This window comes from Psammomys obesus, unplaced genomic scaffold (genome assembly GCF_907164565.1).
Source record: "Psammomys obesus unplaced genomic scaffold, mPsaObe1.curated_primary_1811, whole genome shotgun sequence".
NCBI lineage: Eukaryota > Metazoa > Chordata > Mammalia > Rodentia > Muridae > Psammomys > Psammomys obesus.
In genome coordinates, this window is record NW_026596051.1 from 19,452,441 (window position 1) to 19,480,301 (window position 27,861).

Here is a 27,861-nt window from a genome sequence, read left to right on the forward strand (position 1 = left end):
GCCAGTCCTAAGGCATGGAAAGGGAGATGGGGCAGGCCAGGGACAGAGGACAACGGGGAGACAGGTTCCACCAGCCTGACCAAGAGGCCCACCTTGAACCAACATGTGATGCACCTTACACACAATATAGGAGAAGTGGAAGGTGACAGGGACGTGGCTGGTGCTATATGCTGTGTTATGATATGTCCTCTAAGATACATGTGTTGAAACCCTCAAGCTGGCATCGGTTGCTTTATAAGAAGGAGAGGGATCCATTCAGGCAACTGCTCTGCCTTGACATGGAGGGCTGGTGAGGGACGATGCGGTATGTGGCCCTCATTGGAGGAGCATTTGTCGGAGCTATACTCTGGCCCTTCAGCCTCTAGAACTCGGAGCTAAATAAACCTCTGTGCTTTGTCACTCTCATAGTGTCAGGTATTTTTTTTTTTTACAGCAACAGAAAACATGCTGAGACACTGCAGGTCAGTCTCATCCTGCCATCTACTTCACCAAAAAGAAGGAAGGGGTCAGGAAGGCCACCAAAGGTCAAGGTGTCTTCTGCTGCTGTCCTCTCCAACAAGGGACCCCCTGGGTGTGGTAAACACTGTAATTCCCCCAGTCTAGAGGAGGTCAAAGAGGAGACCAAAGACAGGAAGGAGGGGACAGAGCAGTTGTCTCCACAGAGGTGATGGGAACGAGGTGATAGAGGTTCTGGATCTCTTGGGGGCCAGGACTGTGGCTTAGTCACTTGATACCTCAGGCACCTAGTGGAGAACATTGTTGGGCCTCACTTTGGAGGTACAGGCCTCTGTGCAGAGGGATCCACAAGAGCTAGAAACCTGATCCCTCTGCCGCATCACTGTAAGGAGCAGGTGTTTCTCAGAGAATGATAAGGAATGGTGTCAGAAGCGTTGAAGCCAGGCTCTGGCCTATCAGTCCTACACCCATTAACTGGAACCCAAACCAAGGCCATACAGCCATCCTCACTCTATAGACATGGTTTAGAGTCAACCAGCAGTTTTCCCCCAGGCTACACAGCTTATAAGAAATAGAGTCAGGACTGGAGCTCAATTCTTCAATCTGAGAGCCTGGCTCTGGCTGCCCAGAGGAGGTGGAGAAGCTGTGGGTGGACTCCCTGTGTGATATACTGGGCAGGTATGGGGTATGGGGTGAGACGGTTCCCTCTGATCCCACAAGCTTACTGATTTCCACAGGCCTCTAGCCAGTGGTCCCACTGGGGACCCAAGTGGAATTTTAAATCAAATGCAGCATGGGTGAGGAAGGCAGTGAGCAGCGGAGCCTGCCTGTGTAAGGGAAAAGCAGGAACGGGGGCCAGAGAAGACTCCTCCACAGAGGGAAACAAAGCCAAACAGACGTGATGGCGGCCATCTGCTGGTAAAACATTTCAAAGCACAGGTAGCCCCCTGCTGTCCTCAGGATGGTGGGCGCAGAGGCAGCCGGTGGCTCTGTGCCAAGCCTGTGAACCACTTAAGCTTCATGTGGCATCACACATACCACAAAAGCCTGGCAGGTGGTGAGTTCGGAATTCCAACACCCTCCCAGGGGTGCCACTGCTGTGAGCTTACGAACGTATTCTAAGCTCCAAGGCAGAGGGCTTGACAGAGCTAGGAAAGGGTGTGGGGATGGGTCTACAGGAGACCAGAGGCACTGTCCAAGACCATGCTTCAAGTACTGGCCTCTGGTTGGGCAAGGGAGAATTCTTGGATTTTTCCAGGTCCTCTAAATGCCCATTGACCTGCTTCATCAACAAAATCAAAGCCTGGGGCGCTTTTTCAAAGTTGGTCCTGGGTATTGAGGTCTGAACTTAGCCAGGCCTTGTGCATTAGAGGCCATTGGACCCTGAAAAGAGGGGGACTTTTGCTGTGACCCTGTGTAGATGGGAATGAAGAGCACTGAGGAAGAGATTTCCCAGTGTTCCACAGTCCACTGAACAGCCTACTTTGCACATGTGTCTACTGACCCTAACGTACACAGTGCCACTATGGCCAGGTAGTCACAGCAAGTCCATCCCCAGGTGCACAGTGCTTCTGATCCTCCCTTGCATTAGGGCAGACATGTGACCAAGGCTGAGGCAAGAGGGCAGGGCCTCCCATGAGTTATCCCTCGTGTGTTCAGAGCTCCTCTGCCTGAGGCAGGCACAGACTGGATGCCCAGGCCTAGTCAGTGGTATATAGATCCACAACATGGAAGGGACCTGGGCCCATATCATGCTTAGAGGAGAGTTGTCAGAGGACACTGGCTGGAAACTCCCCTAGTGGTGTTCACAGGCACAAACACCATTGGCAGATTTTTGCTCTACAGTTGCCTGTGCTGGTGCAGCATGCCATCTCTGAGTCTGGCTTCTGTTCTGCCCATCTCTACCACACCCTCCCATCTTGGTCAGGCACCTGACAGTGCAGACATCCTCTCAGCCCTTCCCCAGTAGAGTTAAAAAAAAAAAAAACAATGTTTGTGGAGAGTAGCTGAGATGGGAGTGCTCCCCTGGGAAAGATCCACCCCTGCAGTCAAAGAACAGGATGGCAAAGATTCACATACCCCAGAAGAATAGCATGCTAGAGGCTGAGAGAACTGTGAGAGAAGCTCCAGTAGAAACTCTGAGTCAGGCAAGGCTCAGACATCCCTGGACCAGACCCAACATTGTCCCTCATAAGTCTCGGAGGCCACCCAGGCCTTAGCACCTCCACTCCCCGGCAATGTTAAGAGTTGGCCTTGACGCCTCAATGTCCGTGGTCAGACAGACCCCATAAAGGAACCTTCTTAGTAGGAAACCACCCCAGTATTGAGTCTCGGCTCCTTTCTCTGCCATTTGGGTCCCACTGCATTATCCGTGGACCCCAGGACAGTCTTGGCAGCCTGGAAACAGCTTTTTACCTCCTCAAACCTGTTCTTCACATTGCAGTCCTGTTGCCAATGATAGCATCAGTTATTTCCCTCCTGGTGCTAAATCCAATTGTAACAGCTCTCTATCGGTAAGTGAACCCTTGCTCTGTGAGTTGCTTTAACTATGAAACATACAGAAGTGATGCTGTGCAAGTTCTGAGCCTGCATCCTTCCATCTTCCTAATCCCTAGTCTGGGGCTGTGTGTGAGCCCAGGCTAACCTGATGTAGTATGAGGACCACCTCTATCATGCCATGCAACAGCAAGCTCAGTGTTGAAGGCAACAGGCTGCTATTAAAGAGCCAAGGTATGATGGCTAATATCCATTTTCAACTCAACAGGATCTAGAATCAGCAGGAGACACAATTTTCCATGCACATCTGTAAGGTAATTTCTAGAAAGATTTAACTAACATGAGTAACACTATTCTATTGGACTGGAGTTGGGGACAGAGTAAAAGGGAGAAAATGAACTGAACATTAGGCATTCCTCTTTCTCCCTCTTTCCCTCTCTCTGCTTCCTGTCTGTGGATGTCATGTGACCAGCTTCCTCATGCTCCTGTCATGGCTTTTCCTCCTCAAGGGACTGTGTAACCTCAAACTGAGCCACAAGCAGAGCCCTCCTTAAGTTGCTTCTGTTGGGTATTTTGCCTTGAGAAAAGTCACCAGTGAAGGTGCTCGGGGTCTGAGGCTGCCGTCCACATGCAGGGTTTACAGAACCATGACCATGACTGCTTTTCATTATGCCAAGCAAGCCTTCTTTCAGCCAGGAGGCAGCCTCTGCAGGAGGGAGGCAGGACCTGCAGGTATCTTCTTTTCTAACTGGCTCTTCAGTTTTTCCAGTTCCCCAGTAGCATCAACAGCAGCCTCAGCAAACCTACCGCATGCTCAGACACATCATAACCCCAGCACCCCAAGCCCCTCACGCAGGAGAGAACATCCAGCACTTGGGCACATATCCTAAGCATACTCCAAGATGCGGGGTGATGCATGCTCGGAGACGGATGCCACAGCTCTTTACATTTCACATCTTCACTTCAGTGAAAATTCAGACTGACTCAGATGTCTCAAACTGAGAACTCGGTTAAATAAATAATACCTTCTTTAGATCAGTGTGTATTATACAGCCATTAAAAATAGCGGCTGTGAAAACATGCCGGAGCATAAGAAAATGTTTAATACATAATTCCTCTGGGGCTCAACATTTATAAAACATGTATATATTTGCATCTTAAAAAGCCTGGAGAGAATATTCATCTCAGATATTAATAGTTTTAATCTCTTGGGGTGGGACTAACACAGGGATTGCTTTTATGCCTCATTTATTTTGTAGTTTTCAAAAGTTCTGTGATGATCATGAGTTATATTTAGCTGGGGATTTTTTTTTTTTTGATGGAGAATGTTCTAGAGAGAAATCTGTCAACACCCACCCCAAGGTCCTCCTAAATGATCATAACCTTACCCAGTGTCCTGTGCAAAGAACCCTGGGTGCTGAAAGCTAGGTGACACCTTGTGGGTGTTGTTCAGCTTAGCAAGACTCCAGACCCACTTCTGGTCAGAGACTCTGCTGGAGCAGAGAACACAGAAGACAGGATCCCAGGAGGTAGAGGACCACAACATGGGGAACAGGTAGCAGGCTGTCACCCTAGTCCTGGAGATCTGGAGGAGGTTCCTGACCACTCAGAGTAGGATGTGGGACTGGGAAAGGCTTCTGGAGAAGAAACAGAGGTTGCAGGGAGGTCCCCAGCAATGTTAGTGGAACAACTACAGAGGGGAGGTCTCAACGTCTAAGGAGTATTCAGGCTCAACACAGGCCTGGTGCTCAGGCCACCAGGACCCTCTCCACCAGTACTGTCTTCTGTTCTCAAAAGAGCATCCAAGGTACTGCCATGTGACCCTAGAAGGTGTGGCTCAGTTCTCTCATAGTAGGAGAGAAGCCAGGACCCCTGCAAACATCCAGAAAAGTAACTCCAGGCAAACACCACATAGCATGTTTTTAACATACACGCCAGCTTTCTCCTGGGAGCTCATGAAATGGCCACACCCACAAGGAGATCATCAGTCTAAGGTAGCCATTATAGCCCATCATACCTGAGTCAAATACTGGGATTTTGGAGGGTAAGGAGGGATGAATGAAAGAGAGGCAGCCCCAGGGCCAGGGTCAATCCCGTGAAAATGAGTGTCAGGTCAGGTCCAACTAAGAGGCTATGCCATAGCCTGGCCAGAATAGGACAGCGCAACTCTGCCATTGCCCTCAAGAGCCAGTACTGCCCTCAGTATTTCTCTGTGATGTAGTTTAAGGAAACTGAAGAATTGGTGACTGCATAGACTTGACAGCGGTTTGCAGGAGGGCCATCAGGGAGGATGAGGTGGACCTGGGCTGGGCACTGCACAGGCAGAGACATCCTGGGAGTGAAGACAATATTCTCCCAGGATATCTCTCTAGTAGAATGACATGCCTAGAGATCTCTGCTTTTCTAAGTCTCATGAGGTGGTTTCCTCTTCTATATCCCTCTACACATAGAGTCTGGGGTGCCACAATGGTTTACTCTAACTGAAAAAGTCTAGATGAATAGATGACAGATGGTGAAAGAATGGATGAATAATGAATGGAGGGGTGGGTGGCTGGGTGGATGATGGATGGGTTCATGGATAGCTAGCTGTACATAGGTATATTTGATGAATGAAAATTTATGAATAGATTAGATTAATGATGGGATGGGTGGATATAGGGTGAAAATGAATGAATGATGAGTGGAATGGATGATGAGTGGGTAGACGGTGAATGGATTGGTAGATACGGCGTTTTGAACAAACAAAGTGGGTAGATGAATAGGTGAAGTATTCTGTATAAGTAGATGGATGGATAGACAGATAACAAATGGAAATGATGAATAGATTGGATTAGTGAAGTTTGGGTGGGTGGATGGATGGATGAGGGAGAATGAAAGATGAATGAATGATGAATGAAGTAGATGATGGGTGAATGGATGGTGGATGGATTGGTAGATATTGGGTGATGAATGCATAAGTGGGTAAATGGATAAGTGAAGTAAGCATATATAGGTAGATGGATGGTCATATGGATGATGAATGAATAATGATAGATTAATAATGGGTGGGTGGAGAATTAATAAATGATGGACAGATGGGTAATGGGAATAGGTGGATGATGATGGAGAGATAGATGGATACTTGATGATAATGGATGGATGAGTGGATATATAAGAAGACAGATGGTGACTGAGTGAATGGATAGAGGACAAATAATGGATTGATACTGTCTTAGTTACTTCCTTGTTGCTGTACTAAAATACATTTACAAAAGCAGTTTAAGAAAGAAAGGGCTTATTTTGGCTTACAGTTCCAAAGGGTCACATTCTTAATGGTGGAGATGACATTGCAACAGGCAAGGAAAGAATGGTGGAAGTGGCAGGAGGCTGCCTGGTCACACTGAATTCACATGCAGAGAATTAACAGGAAGTAGTGACAAGCCAGTGGGGGACATTTCACATTCAAACCACAGTAGATGGATAGTTGAGTGAGTGGATGGCTAGATGAATGAATGGAGAATGGTGGGTAAACCAATAGTTTGATAGATGGATTCATGAATGGTGGACACAAGTGGATAACTGTATGGAGGCTGGATGATAGGTGAATGGATGATAAATGGGTAGAGAGATGACAGAGGGGAATGAATGGAATGGTAAGAGGGGTGGAGAACCAAAAGTAGATGAAGAAGATGGATGGAAGGAAGGAAAAAGAAAAGATGAAAAACAGAGAGGAAGAAAGGGAGGGAGAAAAGAAGGGAAGGAGGAAGGAAAGTTAGATGAATGGATGAGTAAGAGTCTACAGAATATTGGGGACACACAAGGATGTCCTTAAATTTTCATAAATCTCATCCCTGGTTGATCTGCCCCTCACAGCACAACCCAGTCTAGATTCCAACTCAACCTCCTAAGTGTTGGAATTACAGGTGTGTGCCCGGCTCACAAACTGCTGCTTCATGTCAAATGATTATTTATTGACTAGATTCAAAAGCTTCCAAGTCAGGACCTCTCTTAAGATCCCTACCTGCCCTAAGGCTTGTCTGAGTTTAACTCTACTCTCTGTAGGCAGGGAGCCGATGAGAAGCCATGCTTGGAGGCCATGAGGGAGACAGAGGGATCGCTGACCCCTTAACAATTCACAAATGTTACAGATACTTTGAGAGCATTAGTGCTTTAAGACCTAACTATACCAAGATAAAACAGTTTTAGAGAGAATGTCTTTGTGGGTATTGAAAAGAGCAAAGGGCCCTGGGGCAAGAATGAGGGGATACTTAGAGGAGATGCATCTTGAAGTCTTGGCCCCTTCTCAAGGAAAGGAAGGAGTTACAAATGATGTAAGCAAATTGGCAGAAGCAGAGGGATACAGCAGTTCCTATGTGGGAAAGTCACACCGAGGAGGCCTGTCTGTGACTATGAGAAAGAGGGTACATGCCACCTCAGGAAGGCACCGAGCCACAGCCCTATAACCCCTCAGTACAAACAGGCCAAGTATGATGATGTCAAAGATATGCAGGGACAAGTGAAGACAGATGACACCAGCCAGCCCTGACCCTTGCCCTGCACCTGCCTGGAAAAATAGCCTCGGAGCTCACTGTGGCTCCCAGGCTTGCTGCTGCCCTAACTGGAATAGCAAACTCTCTAGGCCTCAAAACCACCGTCCCGTGATGGAGGCTGCACACATCAGAGAGGATCCACGTGCAACATGGAGAAATTACCAGAACAAAGTTGAGAACATAAGTCAAACGCTCAAAGCAGGATGATGCCATCCATAACATTATTCTTAAGAAGGCTCAATGTTTGGATGTCTGATTACAGAGAGCCGCACATCGCCCTAAACAATATAAACTGTGATTTATATGTTGTTGCGTGTGTTTAACTTTCTGCTTTATAGGCTAGCTATAAAGATTTCTTCCAGGTAGACACTGGGGAGGAGGGTGTAGCAGAAGGGCAAAGGGTGAGTTTTATCTGAATCTGTTGATTTTCCTTAAGAAAGTGTGAGCTCTCCCATAAAGAGGCAAGCATTTCACAGCTATGTAATGGCTGAGCTAGGCGAGGCTCTGCTGTGATGAATAATGACACCCTGAATTCTACTACTTACCTGTGGTATACCTGCTCCCCATTCTGTGGCCCCAGGGATCACACAACATCAGACTAAGCACAGCGGAGGCAGACTGGGACGAACTGACGGAGCATTTAATGTGCACCAGGCCCGCCTCTGCCGTCAGTCCCCAGGCTGGTGTTTTCCTGCACTCTGCACTTTTCTCTATATGTCAAAGTTTCCATAATTAAAGAGAAGTGGGGAGAAAGGAAATGCTCTACACCTCCAACAAAAAAGGACAGATTCCAACCAAGCCATTCCAAGAGGAAGCCTGGATCATGCCATTCCAAAGCTGCTGAGGCTGCCCCTTCGGCAGGCACCAAGGTCAAATGTACCTGTGGGGTACCAGAGGAGTGACCCTGGTACAGAGTCCTCTGGCTTGTGGAAGGGTGCCCCTAATTCAAAATCACCTTGCTTAATAGCCACCCTCAGAGTAGATCCTGGAGGCCGTAGCCCAGGATGGAGGGCAAGAGTGGGAAGCTTTCTCCTGGCTCAGAATATGCTCTGCCTCCTTTCCCTGCTTAACAGCATCAGAACCAGCCGTGATCTCAGTTTCGCCTACCGTGAACTCACAAGCATAAAGAATCTTCAAGGTCCCAAAAGTGTTTTCCTAAAATCACACTTACTACTCATCCACACCTCCATGTACCCACCCATCTGTCTGCCCATCCATCTATCCACTCCTCAACCCACCTACCCAGCTAGCCACACACACACACACACACACACACACACACACACACACACACACATACATATGCACACATGCACAAATCTATATACCATCTATCCATCATCCCCCCCATTCATTTGTTCTCCCATCTGTCCACTGACCCATGTATTCAAGCCCAACATGCATCCCTAGTCAGTGCTTGGTTATGGCATCCTGTGATCAACCGTATGGACTTGACGGTCTCCATGCTCATGACCAGTGGTGGCAGAAGCAATGTAAGCAAGAGCACAGAAACTTCAATGAGAGAGCTGACAGAAAACCATGATGGGGGTAGGGTTCTATACATTGAGGGGCAGGGAAGTCCCTTAGGGGGAAGCTGTGTGCTGAATGGGGATAGAGTCAGAACTGAGGGACAATTCTCAGTACATGGCAGACAGGAGACAGCACATGCATAGACACCTACGTAGACAGAGCCCTGCTTAACCGGAGACTACCAGTGGGCTTCTCGGCATTGCAGAGACTCCCCAACTGCTCCAGAACCACCGGGGGCACGTTGTCCTGCGGACGGGCAGCATCAGCATTTCCTTAGAATGCAGCATAAGATCTCACCTCAGAGCCTGGCATCCACATCTGCATTTCATCTAGATTCCGAGTCCCGGGCAGAGAAGCAAGGCTGAGCTAGTTTCTCTATACCAGGCACATTCACTGGGGTAAAACAGCGCCCCCAGGCGGCCAACAACACTGGTTCTTGAAGGGCCTGAAAGATCTAAGTCCCACATAAGAAGAACCGCAGTCGTGTGGGAGGCCATTAGGAAGGCAAGCTTTAAAAAGGCCTGGGACAACAGTGAGGACAAAAGGCTGAAAACATGAATGCCAGGCACAGAGTATGGAGCAGGGCCTCCTGAGGATCTGACCGGCAGTGTGTTTCAGGGGACAGACTCATCCGTAGGGCTGGCTCAGTTTTTAACACTCAGAACCCAGAGACCTGGGACCCATTCCATCCCAACAGTCACTCACCATACTGACTACCTCTGTGCCTTGCCTGGAGGTAGGGGTTGGGGGCTCCGGAAGCATGGTCCGGCCTAGCAACACTCTCCCAGAGGGCAAGGTGGGTGGCAGTCGCAGAGCACTTTCTGTGAATTTCTCTTTATCTCATGCTACAGCTCTATTCTGGAGTAGGTACAAATATCACACAAACCCTCCAGAGAGCAGGAGCACCCAGGTCCTCATGCCCTGTGGCAGCTCCAGCTGTGCCTGCCAGCCCCAGGGCCGAGGCCCACCAGGGGTTTGGGCAGAGGGTTGGGATGGCAGGTGTGAGCCATGAGGAGGAGTTGAGTCCATCAGCAGCACCAGGCCGTGTTTTTCAAGTCTCTGGGCCTTTCTGGGAAAGGGTGGGTAGTGGCACAGTAGCCAGCTGAGGAGGGCAGCAGGGATCTAGCTGTGGCAGAAGTGGGACAAAAGGGGTATGGCTAGTGCACAGAGCACAGGGCAAGAGCTAGTGGCCATTTAGGAAATCCAATACAGATGGCATACCCAGAGCTTAATAATGGACAGTGCCATGGGCTGAGTGGTAGCTCTCTCAAAGAGATGCCCATGTCCTGACCCCATGAATTGTTAGGGGTCTTTACAGACATGGCTCGGTTAAGATCCTCCAGAAGCCAACATCCCAAATCATCTGGCCCTAGATCCGGCAGCAATTGTCTTTAGAAGGAACACACAGCAAGACGGGCATGCGAAGACAGAGGCAGGGGACTGAAGCAATAACTCAGCCAGTGAAGTGCCTGCTGTGCAAACAGGAGAACCTGAGTTCAGCGCCCAAAACCCACAGTGAAAAAGGCAGGCACTGGGGTACACATGTCTAATCCTAGAGCTTGGTGGGGCGGAGGTTCCTGGGGCTTAGCCTTCTGGGCCAGTGAGAGAGCCTGCCTTAAAACAAGACAGCGACAACAGCAAAACTGAATGGCTCCAAAGGAACTGTACGGAACGTTGACCTCTGACTTCCATGTGCATACGGACCTGCGCACACGAATGTGCACCTGTGCAGTGTGTGCCGACATACCTGTGTTCCTGCATACATGTTCACCCACACACATTTGAACACCTGGAGGCAAGGACTCAGCGACTCAGCCACCAGGGGAAGGCGGGGACATGATGGGCCTCTTCCTCTTCAGAGGAAAGCACTACCCCATGTGTGAACCTTCGACCTCCGGGACGGTGAGAGCCCCTGGCTGTTTTAAGTGTGGTCATTTGTTCCACAATGTTCGTGTAGCACAGTAACCACTGCACCTAGAGTTTTAAGGAGGGACACAGGATAGCAACATTGGCTTAAGTGAGGAGGCGTCGGTCAGGCCCTTCGAGTCCAGGGAAGCAGAAAACAGATGACTTCGATTCCCTGGTGCCAGCCAGCACGTCCTAAGGTGGGTATGTCTCTCCCAACCTTTTTTTGCTGTTCAAATGACCCAAGACTGACAGAGGATGCAGACCGAAGGTGCTGCTGATGGTCAAGGAAGCCATGAGGGAGTGGCGGCTGATGTGAGGTCCATCAAACACAGAACAATTAAAAATGCATTCAGCTTCGATTTCCCAGAGCCATCTCCAGAATGTAAATACCAGACCTGTCATTAAAACTGTATTTATTGTGATCACACAGGAGAATTCCTGGGAGGATCGGTGCGTGTTCAATAAGTGTGTCTTTAATAACCCCATTTAATATGTGTTCCCCGGACATTCACACCTGAACCATCCATTCCAGGGGCCTCAAATGCAAACGGCATGTAGGCAGCACCCCGGGAAGAACCCACAGGATGCTGTCGAGCCTCTCAGTGCCCCTTGCCCCCTCCCAGCAGATGACACCCCCAAGAGAAAATGTGATCAGAACAGCACGGAAATGGCTCCTCACCAGGAATCAAGTGGATGCTGGGATACTGACAAATTGGCAAAGTTTTGATAAATTGCCATACTGGTGCTGTGAGGGCTGTACCTTCCCCAGAGGGGAACTGTGAATGCTGGATTCTGCCCCCCCCCAGGGGGGGGGGGGAGCTGGGACGGCTGTACCCTCCCTGGGTGGGAGCTCCAGCAGCTCATCACTCCACTCTCCCTCAGGCCAGCAGAGCCATCCCAAGGAAAGAATGAGAAGGGAAAGAACAGGGCCCGTTTGTATGTTTGTTTGTTTGTATTTTTTACAGCGCCATCACACGGGCATGGCTCAAAGAATCAGCTCAAAGGCCCATAAGCAGCCAGGAAAGTGATGGCTGTGCAGGACTCAGAACAGTGTGCAAAATGGAAGCCTGGTTTATGAGCAAAAGAGAAAGGAATGCAAAACTTCAGCTCCAGTCTCCTCAGACTGTTAAGTCTGTGCAAGCACATCAGCACAGAAAAAGCATACTATAAACACCAAGACGCTGCACCAGCGGAGGAGATGGGGGAAGTTTCTGAAAATGACTAATGCTTCTGAATGCATTTTTAATCAAGCCGAGGAAACGTCTGGATGGAGAGACAGTGATGAGAAAGGGACGGGAGAAATTAAAATCTGTTGCTTCGCTTTGGGGAAAATCCAAATTTAGACAACACACTGTTCTTGGGATGCTTTGTAAGCCACCTCATTCCGTCTCACCACCTCCCTTTTCTCCATTTCGTTCCTCCCTACCCAGGCAGACAAGGAAACTGAGGCTCAGTGAAGGAAGTCTATCTGGCCCACAGCTCTTAAGGGGGTAGCTTGGCCTCTGGGGTTCTCCATCTGCTCCTGAAGAATCCAAGCCTGTCACTTAGGAGTCCTGACTCCAGGTAGCGTTCTCTGTCCTCCATACCCTTCGAGGTCCCTTTTAGGGTTCAGCATCCCACCCCACAAATGGCTGACATGCCTACTTAAGCTCCACGTTCCCCTGCAGTCCCTCAGTCCCTCTGTGCCTCTATGCCCCCAGGCTGCTGCACCTAGTTTCCCTCGGATCCCTCTTCCTCCTCCTCCCCCCTTCCCACATGGCTCAGCTCTGTCTCATCATGTCCACTCTGGACTCTCCCAGATGCCCCTGACTCTGGCTATGTTCTTCCTTTTATCTACAATAAACTTCCTCCTCCACCACACCTAGGAGCTGTCATGTTCCCTTTTCCTTTCTTTTTTTACTTTTTTTTTTTTTTTTTTTTTTTTTTTTTTTTTTTTTTTTTTTTTTTTATTAAGTCTCAAAGTAGGACCTACACCTAGCAAGCACCTTGCAAAAGTCTGGCTGTGCCAGGAAAGCAGCTCGCTACCTGGACACCAAACTTCATTCCAGATAGGCCCACTTCCTCCTCCTTTAGCCAGGCTGAGAAGCCACTGTAATGGAGGAAGCTAGCATTCTGGGAATTTCTAGGGAAGGTATCTGAGGAGGAGGATAACAGAGCAGCCCAACTGCTGGTGTCCAGAGTCTGGAGTAGCTGAGGGTTTTTGTTTAGTGTACAAGAATGACAACTACCTTTATCGGTGTGGCGGCAAAGGGAGACCATCCTCCTGGTGGGAAGATGGGTGCCCCTTCGCACTTGCCTTCTCCAGGTGATGCCCCTAAGCCAAACTTCTAGTGCTAATCCCCAGAGGAGCTAATGCTGCTAGAATCTTTGTGTTTATTTTATATGTGGGTACATGTAGACAGGTGTGCCGTGGGGCATGTGTGGAAGTCAGAGGACAGCCTGCAGGGGTCGGTTTTCTCTTCCTAACATGTGGGTTGCCTGGACTGAATTCAGGTTGTCAGGCTTGGTGGCAAGCGCCTTTACCCACTGAGCCACCTCACTGGCCTGACCACGGGAATGTTATGCCTGCCTTCATTTTGCAGTGGTGTTCCCCTCCTCAAGCACCAGGGCGGCAAGATACATTGAGAGCACTGGAGTCACATCAGGAGAGCTGACCCTCCACACAGGAACATTTCTCATTCCCGTTTCTCAGCATTGTTAGGAGGTGAGTTCCTGGCTGAGGGAGCTGGTCCAGAAAGGCTGTGGGGGAGGCAGTGACAAAAACCCAACAGGCTTTAGTACTGCAGTGACCTGGGCAGTTGGCCCCAGGTAACATTGTCATCACAAAAAACAAAGCAAACAAACAAAACAAAACAAAACCTCCGGGCACCATAGGAACGCATTCCTAATATGCCACAGAAATAGGACAAGTGGGATGCCAAATCCCTCTGATACGAACAAAGCCAAAGCTAAAGAGAATCCCCACAGCAGGCAGGTGTGAGTGGCTTATCCTCCAAGTCATTCTGATGAGCCAGGCACAGGGATACAGGCCTGGTCCAGCACTCTGGAGACAGAGGCAGGAAATTGCATGATGAGTTTCCAGGCTAGGCTGGGATACAGAATGAGACCCTATCTCAAACAAACAAATGGTCCCAACTGGCAGGTATTTTTCAAACCCAGGAATAAATTAATCACTACTGGAAAAACACACGGAGAAGGCAAAATGATCTCATACCAAAAAATGATGAGACTGGTAAAATTCCCGTGGGACGAAAGATACCAACCACCCCAAAGCCGAGAGGCCCTCATGCTCCGAGCAGAACTGACAATGATAATGACCAAAATGGTCTCTGCAGCCTCCTCCTCCTCCTCTCCTCTCAGACATCAAAGACGGTCTGATGTCCTTGGGCCCAATTCATGTTTCACATATAAAGAGATATCCCGCCTGGGTGGGTTATTTATTTACAGTTCTTTGGCTAAGCCGGAAAGAAAGCAAAATACCCCAACAATGAGGCCAGCCTGAGCTTTGGGGGGCTTGGGAGCTGCCTATAGAGCCCAGAGCAGAGCCAGGGATATTGTGCAGTGACCTGGATTCACACTGCCGGCCTCCTCCTCCGGGGAGGAGGCAAAAAGAACCAGGAGAAAACAACAGACAGAAAAGAAGAGCAAGGAAAGAAGCCTTCCAAACAGTTGTCCATCTGCCAGCGCCCTTTGTCCCCCTGATGAAACTCCTAATCCGCTTTCAACATCTCCATTATGCCTTTCTAGCCACTGAAAGTTGGTGAGGCCCGTTAGTGGGCGGGAGCGGCTAGAGGCCGGGTGGGAGTCCAGCCTCAGCCAGGAGACTGGGAGATGATGGCACACAGGTATAGGAAGAGAAAAGCCCAATGGGCTGACTTACCGCCACAGAGAGCTTTCCAGAACCTTCCCCATGTCTGCATGGTAGTATTTTGTCAGGATCAAGATGACCTGTGGTATCAACAGAAAGGAAAATGCAGACATCAGCTCATTTCAAGGTTCTGAGGGAGGAATACAGTGATTCTTTCCACCGCTGGGCTTGGGGTCTCTCAAACCCTGCTGCCTGATGTTCAGGTGCCAATGTGCTGATTATCCAGCTTTGCTACCACTTTGGAAACTCCCTTCTTCTCTCTCAAAAGACTCTGGAGACATCCCGAACCACGAGAGCCACCAGGTAGCTGCGACTCTGTGAGAATCATTAAACCCAGCCTCAGACAAGCCCAGATATTCAGCAAGGCCCTGGTCCCAGGACGCACACTATGATGGACAGCACTGTCAACTGGACAGGATCCATCCAGAGTCGCCTAGGAGACAAGCCTCTAGGCATGTCTATGGGAGATTTTCTAAGTTAGACTAATCGAGGTCGGTGGTATCGTGCCATGGGCTGGGCTACATGAAAAAGAGAAACTGAGCTGAGCACCAGCATTGATTTCTCTCTGCTTGCTTACTGTGGATTCAGTGTGATCAGGCTGCCTCATGCTCCTCCCGGCATGCCTTTCCCACCACAATCACCTGTGCCTTCAACCGGTGAGCTAAAACAAACCCTTCCTCTCTTGTGTTTCTGTTGTCGGGTATTATTGTCATAGCAATGAAGAAAGTAAACAAAACAGGCACGGAGAGTATTTGGCAAGCTTCTGAAGATGGGGCTGTTCATCAATGCGCCAACATATCTCCCGCAACCCACGAAAGTAGCTGCCTGCCGAGGCTGACCTAGAGAGAAGCCAGCCCCCGAGGCTGAGCTGTCATTTCTTGTCCTGGACTGCGGGAGTGATGACAGGGGTTGGGAGGTGAGGGTGACAGCCAGAGGGCTCTATAAATCACCAGCCGACACTTTTATTTGTTAAACTACTCAACACACAGGGGGCCTATGACAAAGCAGCAGTGAAGAAAATACAGTGCCTCAGAAAAATGTAAATTAATGTGCCTCAAAGCGCTCAAATGTTCTCCAAAACCCATGCATAGAAGGAAGAGAAAGAAAGAAAGAAAGAAAGAAAGAAAGAAAGAAAGAAAGAAAGGAAGGAAGGAAGGAAGGAAGGAAGGAAGGAAGGAAGGAAGGAAGGAAGGAAGGAAGGAAGGAAGGAAGGAAGGAAGAAAGAAAAAGAAGAAAGAAAGTCGGTCAGACAGCCCAGGGGAGACAGAGATTGATCTGCAATTACTCGGCTAGCGCCTGGATTCTCATGTACATCAAATTCCATTTCATTCACTGCCAGTCCATATTACCAACACCTAACAGTCCCGTTGTCATGGGAACCCTGGGAGGTGAACCTGGACATGTTTGGTTCTAGTAGAAGCCCTTAGCTTCTTTAATTTGGGGTTACCACACCGGCCATATTCACCCTTCTGCTCCTCCCTCATCAAGAGCAGAACTTTCCAGGCACCGGGTCCCAAGAGGCTGACTGATCAAGTATCTGTTTTTCCCTGATGATTAGAGCAGGGAGATAGAAAGAGAGGGTGTTGGTGAGCTTATAGCCAAGAGGCAGTGATGATTAAAGAGAAAAGCAGAGCCTTGTCAACGAAGGCGAGATTGGCTCTACCTCTCTCTGAACAAAGCGATTTTCTCCCGTCAGTGCATGACCTGCCCAAGCTAGACATGATCTTCCAAATACAGAGGAGGCAGGCAAAGTGACAGGGCCTCGCTGGGCAGGAGACAAGTATGGTCTTAACCTATTGATTTATATTTCATATAGTCTGCTGTCCCAGGGGGGCTTCAGAGGAACTAGAGTGTGACAGCTGGAAGGGACCTCAAAGTCAGTTTTACCCACTTGTCCAGGATGAAATCAACACCCTGACCTGGTCCATGGCTCAGGCCACCAGGTGGGGCTCACTGTCCACTGGGGTCCAGTCCTTCAAGGCTCAGAAGCTGAGAGATGGCCAGTCTCCCGGAACCCCAGCCTGCATATTTAAACTCTTTCTGTGGATGGTTCTGCTCCTCCCTCCTGAGGACAACCTCCACACTGAACCATGCATGCCTCACGCCACACTCAAGCCAACCAGACCTTTGGGAAGGGTGTGTCTTGCCTTGGCACAACCTTGCCTTTAGCACCCTCTGCCCTTATGATACCTGTGGTGATTTGAATGAGAATGGTTCCCATAGGCTCATATGTTTGAATGCTGATTCCCAGTTGGTGGACTATTTAAAAAGGATTAGGAGGTGTGACCTTATTGGAGGAGGTGTGTCGCTGGGGTTGGGTTTTGAGGTTCCAAAAGTCCATGCAAGGCCGAAACTCACGAATGCACACTCTCTGTGCACATCCAGGCTGCAGATCAGGATGTAAGCTCTCAGCTTTTGCTCCAGAACCATGTCTCCCTGCCTGCCTGCCAATACATTCCTTGCCATGATGATCATAGATTAGCCCTCTGCAACTGCTTCCTTTTATAAGATTCCTAGGTTATTGTGTCTCTTCCCAGCAATAGAATAGTAATTAAGATACTGCGCCACTTCTTGGTCACTCCATTAGCCTTCAGACTAATACGTCTAAGTATGTCTACCCATACTTCCTCTAAGAAGGTTTCCAGACCCCTATACTTGGATCAGCTCTTCAGTTCCCCCATACCACAAAGCTCATAGCTCTGTCCCATAAGTATGGGACCCAGACAGTACTGGGCACAGTGTACACCAATGCAACAAACATGCTGCTAGGGCCAACATAACAAAAAAAAAAAATATCAACACAGTGATGGAAGACAGGAGTCTTCTTGAGTCTAAATGCATACTCACAAGTCACCCCACATTCATGAAGAGGACACACCATTCAGCCCTTGTTCAAGGGAACAGAGTCCCTGTGACATCGTTCCCTTAACTCCCAATGGAAGTTTGAGTTTCCAAGTCAGAGGCCTGGGGAGACCTTGCTAGGGGCTGCAACAAGGAGACCACTGAGATGCTCTGCGGCTGGGGAAGCCAGACAGCAAGGAAGTTACCACCTTAGACTCCTTTACCCATTCCACATCCCACAGGCTGTGGCTACACCCTGATAGGGGTGTAACCATGATTTGGGGCTTGCTCAACCCTTCAGATAGAGCCCCTGAGATGTGTCCCTCTCCCACAGATGGAGAAACCAAAACACAGAAAGTCCAAATGTTTTGCCAAACCATACATTCTATGGGCCAAACTGGGCCTCAGTTCTGGGTCTTCTCAAGTGATCTGGCTCCCTCCTGTCTTGCCAAAAGCAGCTCCACCAGCTTCTATCAGAAGTGGTTTCAAGGAGCTCAGAATTGCAACTTGCTCTTCAGGGGTCCTGGCTACAACTGAAACAGCATGGGTGGGGTCCCCACAGCTTTGGGCACTTTGATCTGCACAGAAAGGAGGCAGGAATGCTGAAGCTTTCTTGCTTGAGGCTGTCCACACCCCTGGCCCACAGGAGCCCTGCCCACAGGGCAGGAACCACCAAGCAGAAAATAAGAGAAACTCCCTGAGGCAGCAGTGGCCCCTAATCACCCTTTACCATCACCCTGTATCTCATCTCACTTCTGGTCTTCTTGGTTTTAAGGGTTGGTCCTCATTTTGCAATTATCTCAAGGGTGGTGGGTACCTATTCTGCTGACTGCATGCCATGAAGAGCCCGTTTGACCTTGACTGACACATCACAGGAAGAAGCTGTTACCACTGTGCCCCTTTTAATGCCAAGGACACTGAGATACCCATCTAAGGGACCCACATGGCATCACACACAGGACAAATCTCATGCCCAAGCCCAGGGCTTTCCTGGGTCCACTGTTTACCATTAGCACCGAGCCTGGTAACCTAACTTTCCCAGCACAGGACATAAGGACTTTAGTGCTCATCTAAGACACTGTCACTCTGAAAGCCAACCATGACATCCAGGTATGGAGGCTCTGAGGCCATTGGACTGGATTGTGAGGCCCATGAAAAACAGGGCCTGGCCAACATTATGGGGTAGGGGGGGCTAAAGCCAGGCCAGCTATTGAGCCTGTCTTCTCACCTTCAATGGAGCTCATTCGTGAATACCCTGACACAGGGATTCTAGGGTTTGCCAAGTGTGACTATCATGGTCAACAAATCCACCAAGACCTTCCTCACACTCCAGCAGCACCTGCTTGCCAGGCCAGCTATCCTCAGGATGCTGTCCGGGGCGCACCAGGCCATCAATGCTCAGGGGAAGGTCTCAGTGTCCTGCAATGCTGAGCCTGCCCTTGCTGTAGCCCAGGGTTTTGTCACAACACAGTGTGAGTCAAGAAACCATCACTTTGCAGAGCATCCCTGAGATCTCAAGAGAGGCTCTAAGCACCTGCTGTTTTCCTCGGTAGCATTAAGGCTAGAAACCAGGGAAGCCCTTGCCTCCCACCAAGGTCCATGCTTTCAGAACAGCCAGCAGAGAAGGGTTCAGAAGCAGTTTGCCTTCCCTTCCTGGTGCTGAGAATAACCAAGAAAGGGGTGGGGTGGGGGAGCTAACAAATTCTCAGGCCCACTTCACTGTCAAACGACAGACACTGCATAGCAGCAGGAAGGTAGAGGGAAGGTGATTCCCCACAGGAAGGAAGGGAGAAGAAGAAGGAAAAGAGCGTTGTGACTCCAGCAACTAAACTCACCTGAGAAAAGTTAGAGGCCAGAGTCAGGAGTCCATTTACCGTGGAGGCCCCAGCATTATCAAATCTTCCTACTCAAGCAGGATAATCCATCCTTGGTGTGGTCTAGCCTGGGGTCTCATTCCCCATAGTCAGACCTATCACCAGCTTTCCCAGATCTACCCCTGACACTCACATTCAGAAGCTGGCCTGGTGCTCATGTTCCATTCATCCACACAGGCGATCAGAGCTCTCTCTCTCTCTCTCTCTCTCTCTCTCTCTCTGGAGGTCTGGTCCTCCCTACCCTCACTGTCACTACTCAGTCACTGGTAGGCCAGCCTCTGATATGCAGCCCCTCTATCAAGACCTCATTACCATGACTGTCACTTGGGCCTTTGTGCATGGGATTCACATGCCTGGAACATTCCTTCTCACCATTCTTAAGCTCCTTTCTTCAGGAAGCCTTCCCACAGGTTGGATACTCCAAATATAGGAGGACCTATATTTGTCTCTGGACCCCACTGTCTTTAGAGCCTAGCCAGCTGCCAGCACATTAGTAACTGATAAGCAAATTAATCAACGGAGAACCAGCTCAGATGAGCAAGCCCAGCTGCTGTCGAGGTGTTCCCTGCTAACTTACTTGTAATGTGCCCAGGTGTGGAGGTGGGCTCTAGAATAGGGGGATATCCTGCCATCCCATCAGAACCTAAACATTGGTGCCAGAGTCTCAGGCCAAGGTCACGTACTGTGATTCATCAGTCCTCATAGTAGCAGCCAGAGAGGAAAGATGCTGGTGGGGGAAGTGGGCCATGGGAAAACCTTTTTCAAAGGCAGCAAGTAAGTAAAGCCTTGTCTCCTCCATCCCAGGCATGACATATACCCCACATGGGCCCATGAGCAGGTTGGGGTAACCACTCTCACTACAGATAAACAAAATGGAGGAATGGAGATGAAACCACGTCTCTGAGGTCACAAGCAAGAAGGCTGCTGGGATTTGAGTAAGGGAATGAGTGTAAGAGATGGCTGATGCTAACAAGGAAGGTGGACTTCAAGTGGTTGATACAGCAAAACGTTTTGACACACCAGGCACAGGGGTCCTGAAGGGAAACGCAGCCGGAGTCCACATAGGTGGTTCTTGCATTCCCAGGCTCCAGCAATGACAACTTTGCCTCTGCATTCAGCTTCAAGGTTCTCAGTAGGGTGCTGGCCAGGGTATAGGTGGCATAGCATGTGCCACCACAGCACAGAGGAGCAGTGGTGACACTCACAGGCCATGATGCTCGATATTCTGGAGAGGCTGTGGAACCCTCCCAAAAGGACGCTTCCAGCAGCAAGTCATTAACTCCTGGCTCCTGCAAAAGCAAGCGCTTCTGCGAGGCCCACCCAGTCTCCACACCTTCCATTCTGTTCCAGAAAGGCCCGCCTCTCTTGGCCTACAGTAGCAGAGTTTCTCAGGGTTCCACAAGGCTAAAGCTTATTTCTTCCATCCTGTGGCTGTTCAGGTGAGACAATACCTTAACTCAAGTGTCGAAAATAGGACAGGAGTTCCTGCCCCGTCATGACATCATCAAAAGGCTGCTGCCCTTCTGAGAATGGTTTTGCAAAGATGTGGTTCCTGTGAAGTGCCGTCCCTGGGGAAGGGGCTGGAAATGGGAACGCCACAGGAGACTGGAGACCATTTTGATTGCACTAACCAGAAGGAGCTCTCACCTCAAATTCTCAGCAAATCAGAAGCTCTGAGACTACTAGGTTCTCAGGAGGCTCCTCTGGGCCAAAGGGAATTAGTCATGGCCTAGTTAAGCTTACGGGGGTCCTCAACTGTGCTCTTCAGATGGCAGCAAGCCTACTATGCAAATGGCCACAGTCTACAGGCAGAAAGCCACAACTGGGGGCAGGGGAGCAAGAGCCCTAGCCCCAGAATGACCCCTTCCCTCCAGCCTAAAGCAAGCTAGCCATCACTCTGGAGGCCCAAGGGTTGGAGGCCTCAGTGTAGGGCACATCTATGAGACAACAGTGTGCCAGTGACTCAGGTATCTCTAGGGCCATTGACAGTGGCTTGCCCTGAGTCAAAGATACCCATCCCTGGTGCAGCACACACTTAGCCTGCCTGAGCTTCAGTATCTCTGTCTACCCAGGTGGGGCAGGAGATGGCCAGATCCAAGAACCCTCACCAGGAATGCCATACTCAACCACAGAGGCTGGTCTTACAGCTACCTAATGGGCCTCTCTTGGGAGCATCTCACCTGCCACCCAGATGCAGAGGAAAACCTTGGAAGAGCCACAGGCAGGATGAGTGAGAAAAGCCTATTTACCAAGGAACATCCTACATGCTGGAGCGGGGACAGTAGCAGCTCTGCCCTTTTACAGGGAACAATCAGAACAGCTAAAGAAATCACAAACCCATCTGTCTTCAGACCTGGTGACTCCGCAGATGTCCCTCCACCTGAAACACAGATGACCTCGGCAGGTCCAACTGAGGGCTGGAAGGGGCCCACCTATATCTTTGGGCTGGGAGAAAGCACTCTCATCTGGCAATCAAGCGGACATCATGAAGAGGACTCACATGGGGGAAGATGGGCACAAGTGGGAAGCCCCTGAAAACCATAGCATTCCACTTCCAGGTGGGATAAGGAAGGACCACTGCGAGGGCTTGTGAAGACCCTTCTAAGCAGCTCCCAGGAATGTGTGTGTATTTCAACCAGACACTTCCAGTACTCATTGTATTTTGAATGAGAGCTTCCCCATGTTCCAAAGAAAAAGTTTAAATAAAACTACCGGACTGCCTCCTTCCAGGACCCCCTTTTTCTCCAACCTCGAGGCAAGCAAGTCTCGGATGTGGGGGTATTCTTTGCCTGGCCAAAGACCACCCAGTAACAATGTTGCTACATCTCCTTGATTCTGTGATGTGTATCATGTGTCATGTGTGTGTGTGTGTTTAGCCAAACAAAACATGATTAGATATTCTTTCCAGTGAGTCTAGATTAAAACATTCAGCTTGTATTCAATAACTGTTAGCTCCCTTTCTGCCTCAATGGCAGCCACATGAGAACTCAAATCCTGATGGTATACTGGTGAATTAAACCCGCTGGAGAAGAATTGAGGTTGGTCTAGTGACGGTAAATTAGAGTCTTGTAGGTGGTGTCTGTCCTTCCTCATGGCCCAATGGGCTCTGGCTGTTCTCTCAGGCAGCCATCTTAACAGTGTCCAGGCTTTGGCTGCTGATATAGGGGCAGCAGGAAACCTCTGGAAGAACCCAGGCTTTCTGAACCTGACCCTGAGGTGTGGGTGGACACACACTGTATTATTATTATTATTATTATTATTATTATTATTATTATTATTATTATTCTCTCATATATTATTCCCTCCTGAAGTTTCTCCTCTCTCCCATCTCTGAGTCTCTCTCCCTTCCTCATCTTCCCTCTTCCCTAGATGCACCTGCCCTCTTTCTCCCCTCAGGAAAAAGCAGGCCTCCCAGGGACATCAACAAAACATGGCGTAACAAGCTATGCTAAGACCAATCACATAATTTCACATCAAGGCTGGAAGAGGCAACACAGTAGGGGGAAAGGGTCCCATGAGTAGGCAAAATCGTCAGGGACAGCATCCGCTCTCACTGTTAGGATTCCTATAAGAACGCCAAGCTACTCAGCCATAACATACATGCAGAGGGCCTAGGTCAGACCTCTATAGGCTCCCTGATCTCTGAGAGCCCTCGTGAGTCTCTGGTCAGTTGATTCTGTGGGCCATGTTCTCATGGTAGACAAACACTCTGAAGGAACATGGCCAGTCCATGGGTCAGTATCATCATTCCCCGCTTCCCAGACTGGAAGCCAAGGCATCAACACAGAGTCTATTCCAGGCCCATCTGGAGACAACAGAGCTAGAGTCAGACCATGGTGACCAAGAATCAGTTTTGTGGGTTAAGTCTGGAAACTCTCCCAGACTACCAAAGACTCTAGCCCATTTGAAACCCTCTTCTGTGCACTCAAAGCTCCGACCTTCTCCCCCCAAAGGCAGCCAGGCTCAGTATAGGTCTTGCTACCCACCTGCCAACATTCCTCCTTCCTCCTCTATGAAGAAATCAATTCTAGTTAAGAGAAATCAACCGGACATTCTTTTACCAGGGAGAGAAACCATACTTAAGAGGGATGGGGAAATTCAGCCACATTAGAAGGCCAGGCAGACCTGCTGGTTCACCAACTCAAGAAACCTTGGTCAGTTTAACACAGCACCTTCCCCAAATACTCCAAGGGCTCTGGCTCTGGCCATGAAGCTCTAAACACCATCTGCCAATGCCCATGGTCTCGGTCTCTGGTGAGTTGTCGGGCCCCCAGCTGGACAGGTCCCCACCTGGTAGACTTTCCTTATGTATCTATCACCTGTGTCCCCTGCTCAAAGCCCTGTGTTCTGGGGCTTCTCAGAACCCTGGCTGGAAGCACCTGCTCTGTGCTCCTCTCTGAGAAAGCCACTCTGCTCTCCAGGTAGGCACCAAAGACAAAGTGCGCTCAGAGTGTAGCCTGTGTGTAGCGGGTATGTCACTGAGGCAGGGAAGTTTAAGGTCAGGCTTGGGGTTAGGTCTAAGGGTTTGTGCCAGAACTAAGGCCAAGGTTGGGTTAAGCAGAGGCAAAAGTTAAAGCTAGAGTTAGGACAAGGTCAGGAACGTCTTGTTAGACGCTTAGGACCAGAGCTTGGGTTAGGGCTAGAGGTATGGTTAGGGTTAGGATTCTGGTTAAAAGAGGGAAGAAGAGGAGAAAGAGAGGACTATGGAGAGGAGATGAATTCAAGGGAAAGGGAGGGAGAAGAGAAGGGAGGAGGAAAGAAGTGGGGAGAATTTGCCAGAAGCCTCTTCCTCTTGGAGGAATGGTAAGGAAAGAAATGAAAAGCCTGTGGCCACTCAAAGTCAGGCTCTAGCGGCCAAGGCCCAGAGGCAACTCTCTGTGAAGGGCTTGAATGAAGCTCCTGCTTGCCACTGCGCTGGGTTGCAGAAAGTGTCCCATCAACTGTCCTTGTCCTCAAAGGCCTCTTGCCTGCTATGCGGCAGGAAACACTCTCCGTCAGGACCCCATCCTTCCCTCTTGAGGACCAAGCCCATCACATATGTGTCCAAGAATCCAGAGCACCGCCTCCCCTGGCTGACAGGACAAGAGCTGAGAAGAGGAAGGGAGAAGCAGGAACAAGAATGTACCTTGTGACCCCGCCTGCTGGCACCCACAGCCTTTCTTCACTGAGAAAAACCAGGAGCTGGTGGGAAACAAGAACGTTCATCCCCCAGACAGGGTCTTAGAGGCACCAGATGCACAACTGGCCAGGGATATGTCTGGCCCAGAATGGACATTGGTATTTGCTATTGCTCACTTTGTGGACGCTTGACATCTAGATGAGCTTAAGGAGAGATGTTGAAGAGGCCACTGCACTCTCTATATAGTCAGCTGGGCCTCCAGGGAGGTGTTGTGGCTGGGACACCAAGTTCTAACTCTGCTCACTAACCAGACAGAACATGGACATCAGGGATGCATCTTCTTGCCACAAATCTAGGTGTCTTCCCATGCCACCTCCTTACTGAGGTCCCTGCATGGGCCATCGCCTCTCTTAAATCTGTCCAGCTCTCATCCCCGTGAGACACGTTGTCCCCATTTGTGGGAAGCCTCAGCTTCCCACTGTACAGTGACTTTATTTGGCCAAAGCCTCATACCTCAAAGGTGGAGGTCTGGGAATCTAGCCGGGACATCTCCTATACCACCATGCAGCTTCTTTTGGCTGTCGTAAGAATTGCTGGGGGAAAGAGTACCCTTTGCCAGGTTAGGAAGTGGTGATATGCCAGGTGGCAACAAGCTGAGTCCTGTTGTGACCAGACTGATATCCTGAAGTGCAGTCTCTGCACGGCCACCTCCTCACACACACTAAGCCCCAAGCACCAGCACTGGACAGCAGCCTGTACAGGTAGGTAGCCCTGGAGGCCCCACTCCCGCATGACCTTTGCCTGGAAGCCAGGCTAGGCATCGGAGCCACACTGTCTCTGGTGCTCCTGTCACACTCTATGATAATGATCCATCCCAGAGGCCTCCTCCATCATCTCTGCATAGATGGATGCTAGCTCTGTTTTGAGAGCCTGCTGGGGCTGTATTATGGAGTTCCTCTGACTTCCCCATCTAGTCAAGCTCAGCACAACCGAGTTGCAAGACCTCAGAGCCATTGCCAACATGGTTCAGAGAGGCGGGCCAGCACAACAGAAGGGCCACTGCCACACAGCTAAGGGTTACCCTGTCCAGCTCCTCAGGGTATCAAAGTCTCTTGCTAGGCTCTTGAGGACAGGGTCTCCCACCCCTGCATTTGGGGACTAGACAACCAAATACACAAATACACAGGCACAGCCCCCATGTGCGGTCAGACATACATGTGATGATGGATAGATGGACAGCTCATCTGAATATGACCACTCCTCCAAGCCTGAGATTCTTTTCTATCGAAACTTAAGCTTGCTCACTCTGTCCCACCTTCCCAGCACCTCTCTACAGGCCAGAGCTCACTTCAGAGCCCCTGTCTGGAATGACTTTGGGGACCTGCTCCCCAGTTTGGCCAGGCCAAGGTAATGTGATATATGGAGTTCTAGAGTTCCTAGATGGGGTAGAAAGAGTAGAGCTCCAAAAGGTCTATCAGCCCAGAATCTGAGTGTGCTCTTGAATCTTTGTGTATGTCTCTTAAGATCTCGAGGAGAGATGGCCCTAAATTCTCAAAAAAGCATCCTTACCCAAGACAAAACAGTGGGTACATCCTAAGACAGGCAGAGGGAGTGACAACAGCCAAGGAATGCTAGAATTGCTGGGATCATTGTATCCCCAACTTCCAGCGCCAAGCAGGGAGGTAAGGCCAGATACAGTCCTGTTGTGCCACATTGGGCACTGTGTTATGGTCAGTCCAACAAACCAACAGAGACTTCTACCTCTTTCATAGATGGGAAAATCAAGGCTCAGCTTGCCAAGCTGATGCACCCAGAAACTCTCCCCACTGGCAACTGATAACTCCAAATCTGGGTTCCCTTTTCACTGCCCCCAACCACTATACTCCCCAGAACCGGCCCCAGACGAATGGGGACATGACAAACCCTGCTTGCTCCTTCTACAGGTCCTTGAGGAAAATGGTGCGTCCAGCAATAATTCAGATAACTCAGAGCCTGGCCCTCCATCAGTCACCTGCCTTTCACAGGCACGAAACCAGCACTTTAAAAAAAAAAAAAAAAAGAGCTGAAAATGAGCTGGGAAAGAACCCCATAAATCAAAATCAGCCGGCAGAAAATAAATGTATGAGTGTTACTGATCTGTAGAAAATTGCATTTTTACATTGACTCTGTTTAAGGGATAATGTGTGTTTTAATGGGCGGGTCTCTGCAAGCTTTCCCATCCCAGCCATCCTTCGCAAATATTATTTACTCTCCATTTTTCATAACCTGATTGAATTTTAATTCACCCATCACTCTTTCTTAATAGTCACTGTAAGTAAAATTATTAATGAAATTACACAGTTCTTTTTCTTCTTCTTCTTTTTTTCTCTTGCCACTGCTGTTCAGCATGATGCTCATGGGCTCCTACCTGAAAGAGCCCGGCATTTCTCAGATCTATTTCTGGCAATGAGAGGTAATTGAACAAGCTGTGGTGCCATTTCTGCTCAGACTCAGACACTTCAACACTGGAAATGCCTGGGGTATCTCCCGCAGGTGGATAAGAGTGGCTGAGCCTACTTTGAAACCAGAAATTCCTTAACTGGCTCTCAGCCCCCACCTCCTCCCCCCAGACCCCACCACCTCAGCCACATGTTCACTGCCTCTGATAGCCTCGGTTGGAAGTAAGCTGGCAGAACTGAGGTGCCCGGCACCGGGCATCAGTAGGCTGTGCTTGCTGGAGGAAGAAGTGGTAAGCCGTGAAGGCTGGGAGCAATGACCTCTGGTATGCTCAGCAAGATGAGGTTTGGATACCAGCCGAAGCAGGCACCCTATTGCTCAGTCCAGACTGGGCTTGCAAGGGCTGGGGGAGGAAGGGCTTCCATCCCATTCTTTGGGCTGTTCTGTGACTTCTTTGATGTCTCTTAGGTGCAGTTTCCCCTCTGAAGCCTAGGGACAGCATTGCTAACCCAGATACCCAGGCGCATGTAGCTTAGGGTCAGAGTCTATTCAGTGCAGTGGGTAGGGAAGCCCTAGGCAATAATTGTGCCTCTCCCAGGACTGTCTGGGGGAGAGGGTTAGAGGTGCCTGCTCCCGGGGAAACCTTTCAAAGAGAAGGTTTAGATGGTGCTTTGATGGACGGTGGTGCAGCTGAAGGGATGTCCCTCACAGCAGGGATGAGGGGAATATGGGTACATGGGATTCCTGCAGGAGGGAATATTTCAGCGGTACTTAAGGAAGGGGCTTGACTTCCTGGGAAAGGCT

The 27,861-nt window shown here is 49.7% G+C and overlaps 1 protein-coding gene across 1 annotated transcript in view; it reads right to left on the reverse strand.

Annotated features, from left to right (window-relative positions):
* The window catches only part of Sorcs2 (sortilin related VPS10 domain containing receptor 2), a 361,028-nt gene that overhangs the window by 192,207 nt on the left and 140,960 nt on the right, over positions 1–27,861 (reverse strand). Inside the window, exon 2 of the mRNA XM_055624007.1 lies at positions 14,800–14,867. Within this exon, the coding sequence (XP_055479982.1) occupies positions 14,800–14,867 (68 nt within the window). The remainder of the gene's footprint in view (positions 1–14,799; positions 14,868–27,861) is intronic.